The sequence below is a fragment of the Gouania willdenowi genome, chromosome 17 (genome assembly GCF_900634775.1).
Source record: "Gouania willdenowi chromosome 17, fGouWil2.1, whole genome shotgun sequence".
In the NCBI taxonomy this organism is placed as follows: Eukaryota; Metazoa; Chordata; class Actinopteri; order Blenniiformes; family Gobiesocidae; genus Gouania; species Gouania willdenowi.
Window position 1 is genome coordinate 30,009,126 of NC_041060.1, and position 13,914 is coordinate 30,023,039.

At 40.2% G+C, this 13,914-nt stretch overlaps 1 protein-coding gene across 6 annotated transcripts in view; it reads right to left on the reverse strand.

Moving 5' to 3' along the window:
- LOC114479033 (zinc finger protein 521-like) overlaps positions 1-13,914 on the reverse strand; it is a 161,811-nt gene that overhangs the window by 52,152 nt on the left and 95,745 nt on the right. For all 6 annotated transcript variants that reach the window (XM_028472450.1, XM_028472449.1, XM_028472456.1 and 3 more), the window contains one exon: positions 952-1,083. In XM_028472450.1, coding sequence (XP_028328251.1) covers positions 952-1,083 — 132 coding nt within the window. The remainder of the gene's footprint in view (positions 1-951; positions 1,084-13,914) is intronic.

The window sequence follows — 13,914 nt, forward strand, 5'->3', positions numbered from 1 at the left end:
GGTTTAGCTGCTAAACCTGTGTGTAGGTTTAGCTGCTAAACCTGTGTGTAGGTTTAGCTGCTAAACCTGTGTGTAGGTATAGCTGCTAAACCTGTGTGTAGGTTTAGCTGCTGTATTGGTTTGTGCACAGTGTATTCCTACATTACGATGACTAAGTGAAGTGAGCATTCTGTGCATTTGTGTATGTGTGCGTGTGTGTGTGTGTGTGTGTGTGTGTGTGTGAGAGCACCACTCATTAGTTATAGCTGCTAGTTAAGCACACACACCGTGCTGCTGAGGGGGAAAGTGCGTCAGACTTCTTTTTGTTTCTATGTTTCTTTTGTCATGAGCAAAGTGCATGAGAGAGATGTATTATTTTAATGTCAGTAAAGCAATGTTTTTCCTGTTTCCAGAGCCAATGAGGGTCACTAAAACTATGCAATGTGTGTATAGTCACATAATGTTGGACTATTACAGTTTAAATACAACACAAATATTTACAAGAATTCAAATTGTGATTTTCTCAACCTCTCATTTGAAAAATCAGTACTTGTTAATGCATAAAAATGAAATATATAACTTTTATAACATTGCTGTATTCAAATTATTAGTCAAACTGAATAAAAACACAGAGGCATTTACAGTTTCTATACTTTTTTTAAACTTCATTATTAGAATTATGAATAATAAAGGGTATTCTGGATATACAGTACATGTCTTCAAAAGGTATGAAATGTTGCTCTGTGTTTGTGTGCACATGCAGTGCATGTTTGTTTTATGTGCAAACTGTAGTTTATTAATCGTATTTCATTCTCCAGAGACGCCTTGTGAAGAGAGAAGGTTGAAACAAAAACTTTTGTTCATTCTCCATGTGCAACTTTTCAACTTTGAGACCCTGCTGCTCCAGAGGTCTCTGCGTGGCCCTGATGCCATTGAAAGACCAACTATTTAAAAGAAAGGTACCGTACAGACCTGTAAAGCAGACAGGACACTTGAAGGTTCCTCCCATGCCTTCGAAGCTGTGCTCAATCAGGTGGCATTGAAGTTTTGCAGGTGAGTCAAAGGACTGACTACAGAGCTTGCATTCATGGTTCAATCCTTCCTCTGCGGAGACAAATAACAACACACAGACCCATAAATGAGTGCAAACAGCAGCTACATATTTTCTCTGTTTTTTTCCCAAGAGTTTATTAAATCTAGGCTTTCCCACATTATTTTAAGGAAGTACTTCTGTCTGTAAAATATGTGAGGCAGGAAACTATATAATAAGTGATTTGCTCCCATAATGCATTGGATGACCAGCTGGGGTCCTAATCGAGAATAGGACGCTTTGCACCCCAAACAGAAAGAGACTAATTTCTCTTGATCAACATACATATTTTTTTTCCTATGTTTTGTAATTATCATTTTTTTCAAATAAAAAAAGAGAAGGGTCATGTATTTTGTGGATTTTAGATTAGATTAAATTAAAGACAAAAAGATTTGGAAATAACTCAAAGCATCATAATCTCTCTAGCATGTAGGCCAATGGAACACCTCATTGCATCAGAAGGATAAGAGTCTTTCTGGTCTATAGTGAAAAGTTCCACTCCTTCATACCAACATCAGGATCTCTTTGAGATATTGAAAACATCTGTGAAACACTTATTTGCAGCACAACAATCTGCTGACTCAGACTTGGCCTAAAAAAGAAACCCCATAAAATGCTCTAAAAACCACAACACATGGCCAGACGGGTGCTCTATTAAGCTCTTGGCAGACCTGCAACTGCCAAAGGGGTGGAGGGGTTTGGGGTGGATTCCTTTGAGATTCATCTAAGGTTTATCCCAAGGTCTCTATAGCCCGGTGCTCAACACACAGGCTTTGGGCACTGGGGCAACACATTTCTCCTAACCAGCTGTGCACAGTTTGAGTACAGGAGGAAATAGGACGAGGGTTAATTGAAGGTGCTTTAGGCAAATCTGGCAAAACAAGTCAGTGGAAACCCATAACATGGTAACCTTGAGTTGTTGTGGTTCTAACCACAACAGTGTGATTAATTTTTTTTTTTTTTTTCTTGATTTGGGTCACAAAAAGAATGTAATCAATTTAGGACAGCACAAAACAAGAAGTAGAAAAGCTACTTTACTGTGCACTAATTCTAGATATAAAAGGGATAAACTATAGTTGTCTCCTGATTGAGAGGTTGTTTCTTCAGAAAATTTTTAATTACCAAAAATTGAGCCTAATGTGCATCAAAATGTTTGACTGTAAACGGTGATGTAAACATATACTTGCAAATTCTTGCTAAATGCACTGAACAATAACATTTTTTGCTCCCTTTTTTCATGAGCTGAACTCAAAGATCTAAAACATCAGTCTGGTGTGACCACCATTTGCCTCATGCAGTGCAACACATCTCCTTCACATAGAGTTGATCAGGTTGTTGATTGTGTCCTGTGGAATGTTGTGCGAAGTTGTTGGATATTGACAGAAACTGGAACACGCTGTCGTGTACGCCGATCCAGAGCATCCCAAACATGCTCAATGGGTGAAATGTTTGGTGAGTATGGTGGCCATTCAAGAACTGGGATGTTTTCAGTTTCCAGGAATTGTGTACAGATCCTTGATGAGATGCTGAATAGCACAACAATGGGCCTCAGGATCTCATCATGGTATCTCTTGTCCATAACATACGCCTGCTCATACTATTACCCACTCGATCCACAACGTTAACATCAGCAAACCTGCAAGACGCCATCGAATGTGAGCATTTGCCCACTCAAGTCGGTTAGGACGACGAACTGCTGTCAGGTGGAGACCCCGATGAGAATGATGAGCATGCAGATGAGCTTCCCTGAGATGGTTCCTGACAATTTGTGCAAAAATTCTTTGATTATGAAAACTGATTGTTGCAGCAGCTGTATGGGTGGCTGGTCTCAGATGATCATGCTGGATGTGGATGTCCTGGGCTGGTGTGGTTACACGTGGTCTGCCTTTGGAGACGGCTTATAGCAGAGAAATGAACATTCTATTCAATGGCAACAGCTCTGGTGGACATTCCTGCAGTCAGCATGCCAACTACACGCCCCCAAAGAACTTGCGATATTGTGCTGTGTGATTAAACTGAACATTTTTAGAGTGGCCTTTTATTGTGGCCAGCCTAAGGCACAGCTGTGCAATAATCATACTGTCTAATCAGCATCTTGAGATGCCACACCTGTGAGGTGGGATGGATTATCTCTGCAAAGTGCTCACTAACACAGATTTAGACACATTTGTGAACAATATTTGAAAAAAATGTTTTAGATCTTTGAGTTCAGCTCATGAAAAATGGGAGCAAAAACAATTTTTTGTCCAGTGTATACTTTAAATGTTTATTAGAAATTACATTTTGGAGTCTTTTCAGATGATTTTTGGAAATATTTATCTCAAAAATAATTTTTTTTTTAACAGCATTTTGAATTTCACTTTTTCTCTCACGGAGCTGAGAAATGATTGTTAAAAAAAATACCAAAATCTCCATTCCTTCTACCCGTTCTTTTCTTGTTTTTGTTTTAATAACTGCATTTTTGACAGCTGCTGAATCTACGTGTGACATTGACTAGTTCATCTACAGATCACATTTCCAATTGCCAGGTAACTCAGGTAATTACTGACTCAGTGAAACTGATTTATTGATTTATTGACTAATCATTGCAGGCTGTGGAATTCCTATAAGATGATATTGTAAAGCACTTTAGATCTACTTGGTCATAAAAGCTCTATATAAATCAACTACATTTATCAATTGCTCAGAATTGCCTAAGATTGCCTAGACCCGGCAATTGGTGTACAGCAACTATAATTACATTTGAAATCTAATTACACTATCCTGCAGTGCATAAGGTGAATCAACGGATGTATACAGCACTAAAACTTTTTAAACTCTAAATCATACAGAATAACAATTATCAAGTTTTCAGATGCCGTATTGTGGAAATACTAATCTGCAAACTTTCAAACCCAATCAAAGCAGCCTGTTTAAAAAACAATGCAATGATGTGCTCAGAAGCCACAGATTTGATGCTTGGTAGCCATGTGTAACTGAGTGTGGCAACAGACATCAGTAAGCAAGGGGTCAGGGTGTCACGGATGCATGCGTGCATCGTATGAAAGCATTCCCCTCCACTTTGATCACCATTCACTTTGTATTATCTGTATTGCAGTGCACGCTGAGGTCAAGCATGCGGCTCATAGGTCGGCCCCTTATGCCGTATGTGCAGCCCTTGTTTGACCCCTGGTGCACAATGCTGTCCCTTTGGAGACAAGATTTGCTTCATTATGCAGATAACTGCACACGGTTGACCGACCGTGAATGCGTGCATATGTGTTTATGTCTGTGAGCAGGTGCACCAGGGGAAACAGCAAAGATATAAATTCAAATGCAGATGGTTCACATTTAAAAGAACAGGGCTGGTGTATTCAATTTACAAATAAAATAATCCAACAGTAGTTGGCATATACATATGTTACATTATATTAATAGAGAAAAAAAAGCTTTAGAATGTGATTTTTTTTCAAAATACTATATACTGAGCAATGATCCTCACAAAGGGGAAGAATACACGTAGACATCTCACAAAAAAAAAATCACAAGTTATTATTTATTGCACTGTGTTGTTGCAGTTAGCAGCACTTCTGTGTCAAAGCAACAAGACCCTGAGTTTGACTATAAGAGTGAACCTGAGCTCTTTCTTTGTGCAAATGATTCTACTCCAGATGAGAAAAAGTAAAAAAGTCTGTTAAGAGTTGGGTGTACTTCTCATGTTTTAGCTGTCTTATTAGTGTGGATAAGCAAAAGGTGACAAGATGAGAATGAACTAACAACATTATTAATGTTTTGATTATTTAAATCAAGCAAAAATTAGTCTTAGAACTCATTAAGCTTTTACTTTAAATTTAAAGGGTACCTGTAGCGTATATATTTATATATAAAAACACATTAAAAGGATTTTTTACAACGATTTTATACCTTGGGGCATAAACTATGGGGAGACGTCATTTTGGTCAGGATATACGATTGCTGATTGGCATGGCTTGTTGCTTAAAATAAATGGTGCATTGTGGGAGGTAGAGGCGTAACAGGTCTGTTAACATTGTGGAAAGTGTAGTTTTTCTCTTCGCTCTCGCGCATGTGTACCACCTTTCTCCGTATCATCTTTCTCAGCAACTACCTGCTTCTTGTATGCCTCTCTGTACCCACTTAGCATGCTGAATTAGCCTGACTGACAGAACAGTTGTCACCAGCAGAAACGAGCCATGGCTGAGTAGTTAGGTGTTCGAATTGCAAAAATATGGCTCGCAACTGTGATGAAAGCTGCGTGAAAGTAAATCAGTTAATTGATAGGATGATATGTCACGACGTCAGAGGATCAACACGTAAGTTCTCTTAACAGTTAAACATAATTTAGCCACAAGCAAATAAGAGGGAACAATATGGTGACTATCCCCTGTAAGCAGAAATGTAGTTTTACATTTACAAGCTGCATTAAAGGACTTTCTATGCAGGAATTCTGATGGGACCGCGTCTGGTTTCAGACGTAACTTTGGCTTCGTGACCAAAAGCTTAGCCCGCAGATCCCACTCATGGCAGCTCGGCCTGAAGCGGTCCATGCATACCACCGATATTTGTCCAAACGAAAACATTTTAAATGTGTATCCCGTACCGATGTTATGGAGCCAATGTCTGGCTAACTCTGACTTAGTGTTGTTATTTGGCTTAAAGACGCAAAAGAAATGTTTCTGTGGGGTTTTTCTCTCGTTGTTGTAGCAACCATTGGATGATAATAGGTTAACGTGTTGCCTAGCAACAGCTAAAAGGAACCACCGACGTGCGTCATATCCTGACCAAAATGGCTGCTCCTCATAGTTTTTGCCCCAAGGTATGAAATCATTCAAAAAAGTCATTTAACATGTTTTGCTTTTTTATAAAAAGGTGCACATTTTTTCTTATATACATTTCCACTACAGGTATCCTTTAAGTATAATGGATCATATCAAATCTCTTAAAAAACTGTGGAGAAAACTGTAAAGTTATCAGTAAAAGAGGGAATTAACTAAACTGTAGTCTGATTATGTATGTTCATAGACTTAATAGGTACATTCACACTGTGGACCTTTTGCCAAATTCAAATGTCTGTTTTTTCCATTTTGTTTAGTTCACTTTTTAAATTGATTGTAACTGTAATCAGACCTTATGTCAGGATCTGTTTGGTTTTAGTTGCCTTTAGCCCTTGTGGCATCATGAGAGCTCAAACACTAATTGGAATTTTGACTTACAGCCATGTCTGGCGAAAGTGTGCTTTGCTTTACACAAACTGACCACAGTCACACAAATAATAGTAAGCTACACCTGTAGCCAGGGCTTCACCAGGAACATCTAAGGGATGAATGGCAGCTTATCACAGCTTACAACAACCACCAAACACTCACTCATTCAAAAAAAATGTGCGTCTTTATCCAAACTACAATAACAACAACAAATAACTACATACATCCAACCCATGCTTCTGGGTTGGATGTACAATATATATTATAATATATGTTTACACAGATATACAAAACAGATATAAAACATTAGAATACAACCACAGTTATCAATCTCAATTCAAATTTGAACTGAGACTCTAACTATCTATAAGTATTCCCTCTTAAAGGCAATACGTGCATCAATTCAACCTGCAATGACACAAACAAAAATGCTATTTAATTAGCAAACATACAAGACCAAAAAGCTTTGCTCTGTTATTGCCAGTAAAGAGACGAGAAACTAACTATTAGGTATTTGAGTTGAAACTGATTTATTAGTGCCTATTCCAGCTTGTTTTCTTGGGCTGCGTTTATACGAGGCACTATAATGGGGGTGTAATAAGGTTGGCAGTCAGTTTCTTAGGGAGAGCTGAGGGAGGAAGTGTACTCACTTGCTCCTATAGCTGCCTTTCTGGACTGAGGTCACTTCCGTTTGCTCTCCCAGCTCTACTTCTTTGCTGTCCAATCAGCACGCTGCTGCACGAGCCCCCTCCCTTCCAAATACGCACTAAGCAGACTCTGGATATAGTTACAGGGCCACATGGGACTGTCAGCTCTCTCTCTTTCCTCACCTCTTAGTTTATCCTCCTATTCCCTGCTTCTCCTGAGTCTCCTGTGCTGCACCACCCTGTCCCCCTGCACTCCTAAGAAAATCCTTTAGATGAGAATGGCTCCAGGGTCTGCTCCCTCTAAGCATCCCTGACACCAACAAAGTAAGCCCATCTGCATATCCACAGGGCCTCGCGTCTCTGTGGCTCTTGGTTTATGTATTTCACAGCCCCTTAAAACACAAATGTCTAATACTTCCACCATGTGTAGGACAGGAGAGGGAGAAGGAAGGAAAATGGCTCAATAAGAATGCTCTTTATTTCCTTTTGCCGTTTACTTTTTTTTTCAAAACCAGGCATAATGTTCATGTGCGGTTGAAGGTTGTTTGGGATGCTGGTCTGGCTCACATAGTTTAATAAAGTCATTATGTAACTACAACACATCTGCAGCATATTAAACCCTGTTTATAGTGTTCAGAGAGGAGGAGCAGTGAGAATGACTGTTTCTGTTTCCTCTTCACACAGCAAAAGAAGTAAAGTAACTAACGTGATTAGATGTCTACATTTCTAGTAATAGCCAGTAATTACGTACAACGCCCAGCAAAGCTCAATTTGGGCAAATTCATACCGGCTAATCCCAGAGCGTTTTAACCACTTTAGGATTTGTTTGCTCGGAAAGTCCGCTCCGTTTGGGAATGTGTGAATACATAAACTAGAGCGGGTCAGGCAAGTGTTTGTTTTCCATTGAATTGACACCTCTGACAAAGAGTTGACTGACAGCTGCAGTAAAAATGATCCAAATAAACTTGATAAAAGCTTATATGCAGACAGAAAGCAATGAACAGGGGCAGACGTGTGGAAGTTTGAATAAACTTACCAGAATAACCAGGTTTTAGCATGTTTAGGGCAGACGATGCAGCTAAGTTTTCCCTGAGCAAGCAGTCTCAAAACCCACACCCAAACAGCGCTACCACCCCCAGCCACCACTGGCTGTTACAACATTGCAGTGTACTCTGCAAGTGACTCTGATGGATTTATTTTGCAAGTTTAGAGAATACTTGACTATTGGTTCTGACATCCAGTATTAAGGAATGCAGACTTAAGATCAAATTAAATCTCACACCCTGAAGAGACAAAAAGCCTCAATCTTTTTGTTGAGGGACTTTACTATCCACGTTTCTTTCCCACCAGTTGGATGTTAATAAACAGACAAGATTTGGGGTTCACTGCTGTATGTACTACCCACTATGGGACTGTGGATTGGAGCAGAGCAGACAACTCAAGGCGTGTAAACAGTAGGTGGGTTTACTTCTCTACTCTCTCCACGGGAATTATCCATTAACAGATAATGGGGGGGGAATCAGAGTGATTAAGGCCCAGGGAATTATAGTTGCATACAAATTGACTCCACCTCTGTGTGCTGTGCTCTCTTGAGGGCCCATTAAAGAGAATGTGGAGGATGGGATTGGTAGGGATGGGTGGTAGCAAACAGGGACAGACTCCCCCTGGACCAAAACTGATTGGAGAATCGGCGCCTTGAGGAAAAACATTACTTAAGTCTGTTTACTACATCCTCAGTTGGAGCACATAATAAATCAAGTGCAGAACTTTAAAGACTAACTAAACCCCAAAATTACTTTCTTTTTCCATGAAATAAATGTACATGGCTATGAAGTAGTCAAATTATTAAAATTCTACATATTTTGTAGATGTAATGACTGTCCTATATGAGTTGAAACATGGCTATTACACTCACATTTTGCTAATGGCTGCGAATGGTGGTTTGTGAAGTTTTGGTGTCTTCTTACGTCAATGTTTGCCACGGCCCTCCTATTAAGACTACCACCTGTGGACTCTGCAACCTGTGGTTGGATTGAGGGATTGTGTACAGAGTGGTATTTGATTTTTGAGTTGGTATTTAGCATAGCATAAATTGTCCTTTGAAGATTTTGTAGAATAAGCTGGCCGTGTGTTAACTTCTCCAGGAGCCCCACAAATATCAAGGCATTTGTGGGATTTTCCCCCTAGTGACACGTCAGCCAAAACCTGGGGTTTAGTTATTCTTTAAGATTTAATAAAGTGCAAACCCTGAGGTTAATCAAACCAAAATATAGAGACATGTGAAAGAGAGATCTCTCTTTTGGAAGAGAAATTTGTTTAAATTCTGACAAAGTTATTATGGTTACTGATTCTGTGAAGCTGCTGACAGACAGTTGAATTTAAAGTAACCCACAGTTTGTTTAGAATAAGCTAGTTCTAGTTCCATGTATGTGGCATTTTGTCACCAACACATTTCCTCATGTGTACAGTTGTTATGTTCATGGTCATGGTGTCAGAGCTCCGCAGAGAATGATGTTGTCTTACATACGAAAGGTAGAGTTACCCAGGCTGGTCTTGACCATTCTGATATGCACTATTGATAAGGTAACATAAGGATGCCCTTTCACATTCTATAAAGCAAGCTGTTTTATTGGCCGCATTACAATAATTTAGCATATTTCTAAGAAAGATCCACATAAATGCTGCAGCCTAACATAGGCCACACTCTATTGGCTGATGAGGGTGCCTTTCAGACAACTCGGCCAATCAGAATGTACAGGAGGGCGGGCTGCTGTACTCAAGTTAGGTTTCACAGAAATTTCTGTGTTTCAACTTATAAGTTTCCTTTACTACATGAAGTCTCCTCCTCACTGCTCCACAGTCCATTTACAGCTTTTTATGGTCACTTTTTACTGAAACCAGACTGATACACCGCTTTGTCCGCTCTTCTTACCGTGAACTACAGCGGAGCGATCACAGCGAGTCGGACTCTGAGACAGAATACGAACGCAATCGCTTCTAAACAAATCCAACGTGGTGATTTGGTAACTTCATGCTGTTATGCTACTATTACAAACTACTACTGTACTGTAGACAAGATCAGAATAGGCTGGATACAGCCTGGATGCATGTTCCGATCTCCGCTCCGTCTGTCCTTCCTCCTTACGGAAGCGTCTCCATCAGCCTCAGAGTCCAGAGCACAAATCAGTCCTGAACAAACCGACCGCGATGATTTAACAACTTTATGCTGGTTGTTGCTATGACAAGGCAGTATGCATCATGACAAAATGACTGGTGCGACTGCGAGCAAGAACGATTTAATGTTAATAATTTCATTGTTCCAACTGGACTAATGTGACGGAGCTCAATATTGTGGCGGCACGAAACTTATAAAACTGGAAAAAATCCACAATTTAGCCGCGTCATTGTTTAAGCCGCAGGGTTCAAAGCATGAGAAAAAAGTAGCGGCTTCTAGTCCGGGAATTACAATACATTAGTATGACATTATAATGTTTTTTTTGTAGACAAACGTGAGTAAGTGCAGAAAAGTGAAGTGAAAAAGCTCAGCGAGGCCTGATCCCTGATCCCTACGTCATCAACTTCCAGAGGAGAAAAAAAGATTCATGCTGAGAATGTTGGTTGATGGTCAAACCTTCAGACAGCAGAAGCAAAGGATTGAAGGGGGACATGAATCTATGAGAGAATCGGCTCTGAGGCGCGGAAGCTCGTTGCTAATCAGAACAGTTCTGGGCTCTTGCTCAGATCAGCCGCTCTGTGCCAACGTTAAAACTCAAGGACAAACCTTGGGCACCAGTAAGGCCCACTGTGTAATTGTGTCTATACATGTTAAAAGCTTCTCTTCAATTTCTTCACTAAAAATGTAATTGTTGTATATCTATTCATAAATTACATAAAAAAACCAAAAAACAATTGCAGTTCTTTTTTTTTACAAAACCATTTTCATCTCATACTTCAATTCTGCGATTATTCAGATTTCTGATTGCTGATTTATTAATAATCCTTAATGACAAATATGTATTGTATTTATTAAGTGCAATGAATCTAAAGGTGTTTCTAATCATTTGTTTGACTGCTGTCAGCCAAAACCAAACAAGATATTTCTCTTTGGGCGCTGGTAGTTATAAAAAACAGAAGAAGACAGTTTTTTTTGAATTTTTTTAACACAATCTCTGAATGTTCCATAACAGTCCTGTGTACATATTTTGTTTCCATTTTTCCTGATTCCTTCTTCAAGGCAAATCATTTTAGGGCCTGAATAATCAAGTTCTAAATAAAAGAACATACAATGTCTGTGCAGGCTGATAGGTTGAATGCACTGTGTTCACCTGTTGCACTTGATTTTCATAAGAATGTCAAAGCAGTCGATAACAGGTGCAAAAGTGGTGAACTCTACCCTTTGAAAATGATGAATTTGCTCATGCAGGCTAGTGTGGCAGACAGGGCGGCTGAGGAGAGTGACCTCAAGCACAATATGAAATTTAGGATTTGTTAGTGAAAGAGGCAAACAGATATTCTAGAATTACAGAAAATGTTGCACCCTGAAGATAATTCACATAATTGTATGAATTCAGAGTTTATAGATGTTTTATACAGGAGGTCTCAAGAAAACATTTCTACAGCTAAAAATATCAGCAGACCCCTGCGACACTGAAAAGAAGCAAGCAGGTCAAAAGATGGATGGATAATTATTTCTGTGCTGATTTAGACTGAGGTTGGTGATTATGTCATGTGCATTCAGCTGTATCCAATCCAATCCTCTTTATTTACTGTATATAGATAAACATTTCCAAAACGCTGCACATGAGATCATAAAAACAATAAAACCAAAACGATGCAAATGAGCTCCACGACTAAAGGAGTATAAAACAATAAATGGAAACACATTTGAAAAAAATAAGTAAATGGAAATAAAACTGATTTAATAAATAAATAAATAAATAATATTTTTTTTAGCCATATGGTTGTGCGCACCATAAACTACTTTGTGAAATACCTCCAATTAGGTGGGAAAAAATAAAGTTGCCTGGACATTTTGTGAGGGCAACACAAACACATCTGAATATAGGCAGGGGAAATGCAATACAGTATTAGAGGCTGTCTGTTTTCTGTGTGTTAACATTGCGTGTAGTAATGTTCATGTTTTTTACAGGGGCATAACTTTGGTAAATCTGGCCCAAAGACTATTGTGCAACAATACCTAACAGAGGGCTGAGGAAAAACATTTTGACGTACAGAGTAAAGAAGAAACAACGTGAGAATGCAAACCAGACTCTCTTTCAGCTCTCAAAAGAGTGAGTGGCCTGAAAGTGAAAAATTAATTACAGGCACATGCCTGGCTTTTTGACAATCCTCACAGAGGCAATGTCAGGCTGAGGTATGAGGCACTGAGGGGTTTTGTGGCTCACACAAAGGAGCAGAGAAGGAGAGCACTGAAAAGCAGCCCCCTCAACTGCAGGGCTCACGACATGGAACACTGTACAATTAGCCAGCCAATGCGTTCTGCCGACTTATGATTATCAGAGCTCGCCTTAATTGACTCCCTTTGCAGGCTGCAGAGGGACCCCCACACCCCTTTCCCCTTGCTCGTTGCAGGCCGCCGAGCGCCACGCCAGGATCTCCAAAGTCATTTAGAAAAGCGCTCATATTTTTGACACAGAAAAGAGGGAACATTTGGTGGGAGAAAATTCATCATCAGGTGTCTAGAGGTTTTCCTTAATAGAAAAGCTGAGTCCCACTGAGCGCACTCCATGTAGCGGCCAGCCACGCATGCTCAGGACCAGCAAGCCGCCACTCACAGCGGGCCACAAGACATTAACATAATTTTATATAACCCAGGCACACGCGCTGGAAATTTAATACATCTCAGCAAATACAAGACAGCCGTTTTGCATAATTTTTTCTTTATTCTCCACTTTGCTTTCTGTCCTCGACATGTCTCTCTCCTGTCTCGTCTTCAGAAAACCTCCCTCCCTCTCTCTCTCTCTCCCCTGCTGCCACTCTCCTCATTGCACCCCCCACCCCCCCCATTTCACTTCTGCACAACCAGCCCTCTTTCCTCACCCCATGGTGCTGCTCTCACTAGGAGAGGGGAAGTTCATTACCTCAGCTAAATCAGAATTAGTCCCTTCATTTTGACGGGGCGAACTTCATTAGAAAGGCCCTTCCTCAATCCAGCAGGGAGAACTGATGAATCTACATGGGGGCAATAATTTGCTTCACACAGCATATTTAGCAATTTCTTCCATACTGTCTCCCTTGCTTTCCGCCATCTTTCTGTCTTCATGTACTTACAGTAACAATTTGGTTTTACCTACAACAACAAATGCTTGGAGAAGAGAAAACCGGCATATAATAACCTAATAGAAATAGAAATGGCATTATGTTGTTTGGTATGTTCCATCTCCCCTAACAGGCTTCAGCGCGTGGAACAGCCACAGCTAAATTTGGTTAAAACACATGTTGGCCTAACAAACTATTTCTATAGGTTCAGATAGAACCAAGGTTCCATAGGTGGGCAAATTGTCACAGGGGGTACGTGGATAAAAAATTTAAAACAGCATCACAACATTGGAAACTAGAATATAAATAGATCAGCAGTTAGGAGCCTACAGGCCTTTGTAAGACTGGCCTCTAGTGGTGAGCTAATGCATTACATGGCCAGTCGCCCTGCTCTAGACTGATTGATTTACACCCGTGAGTGACTGGTGCTCATTACACCTTGCGTAGCGAACCGTTGAAAAGTCACAGTGGTCACATGTTTTGACACAACACCGCCAGCCCCGGCACACGGGACATGCTATAGAAGCTAAGTAAACGCAGGAACACTGCTGCTTCGCCTACCGTGAGTCTACGGTAACTGTTAAGCCCCGAGGCTTCCTCAGAGGTGGGCGTTTAGACTTTGTTTGGGCTGTTTTTATAGTAGCTTCGGCTTCTTTCACCGAATCTGTGACCGCTGTGGCTTCTCGGCGGTAAAGAAGAAGAGTGGTACGTCAACTGC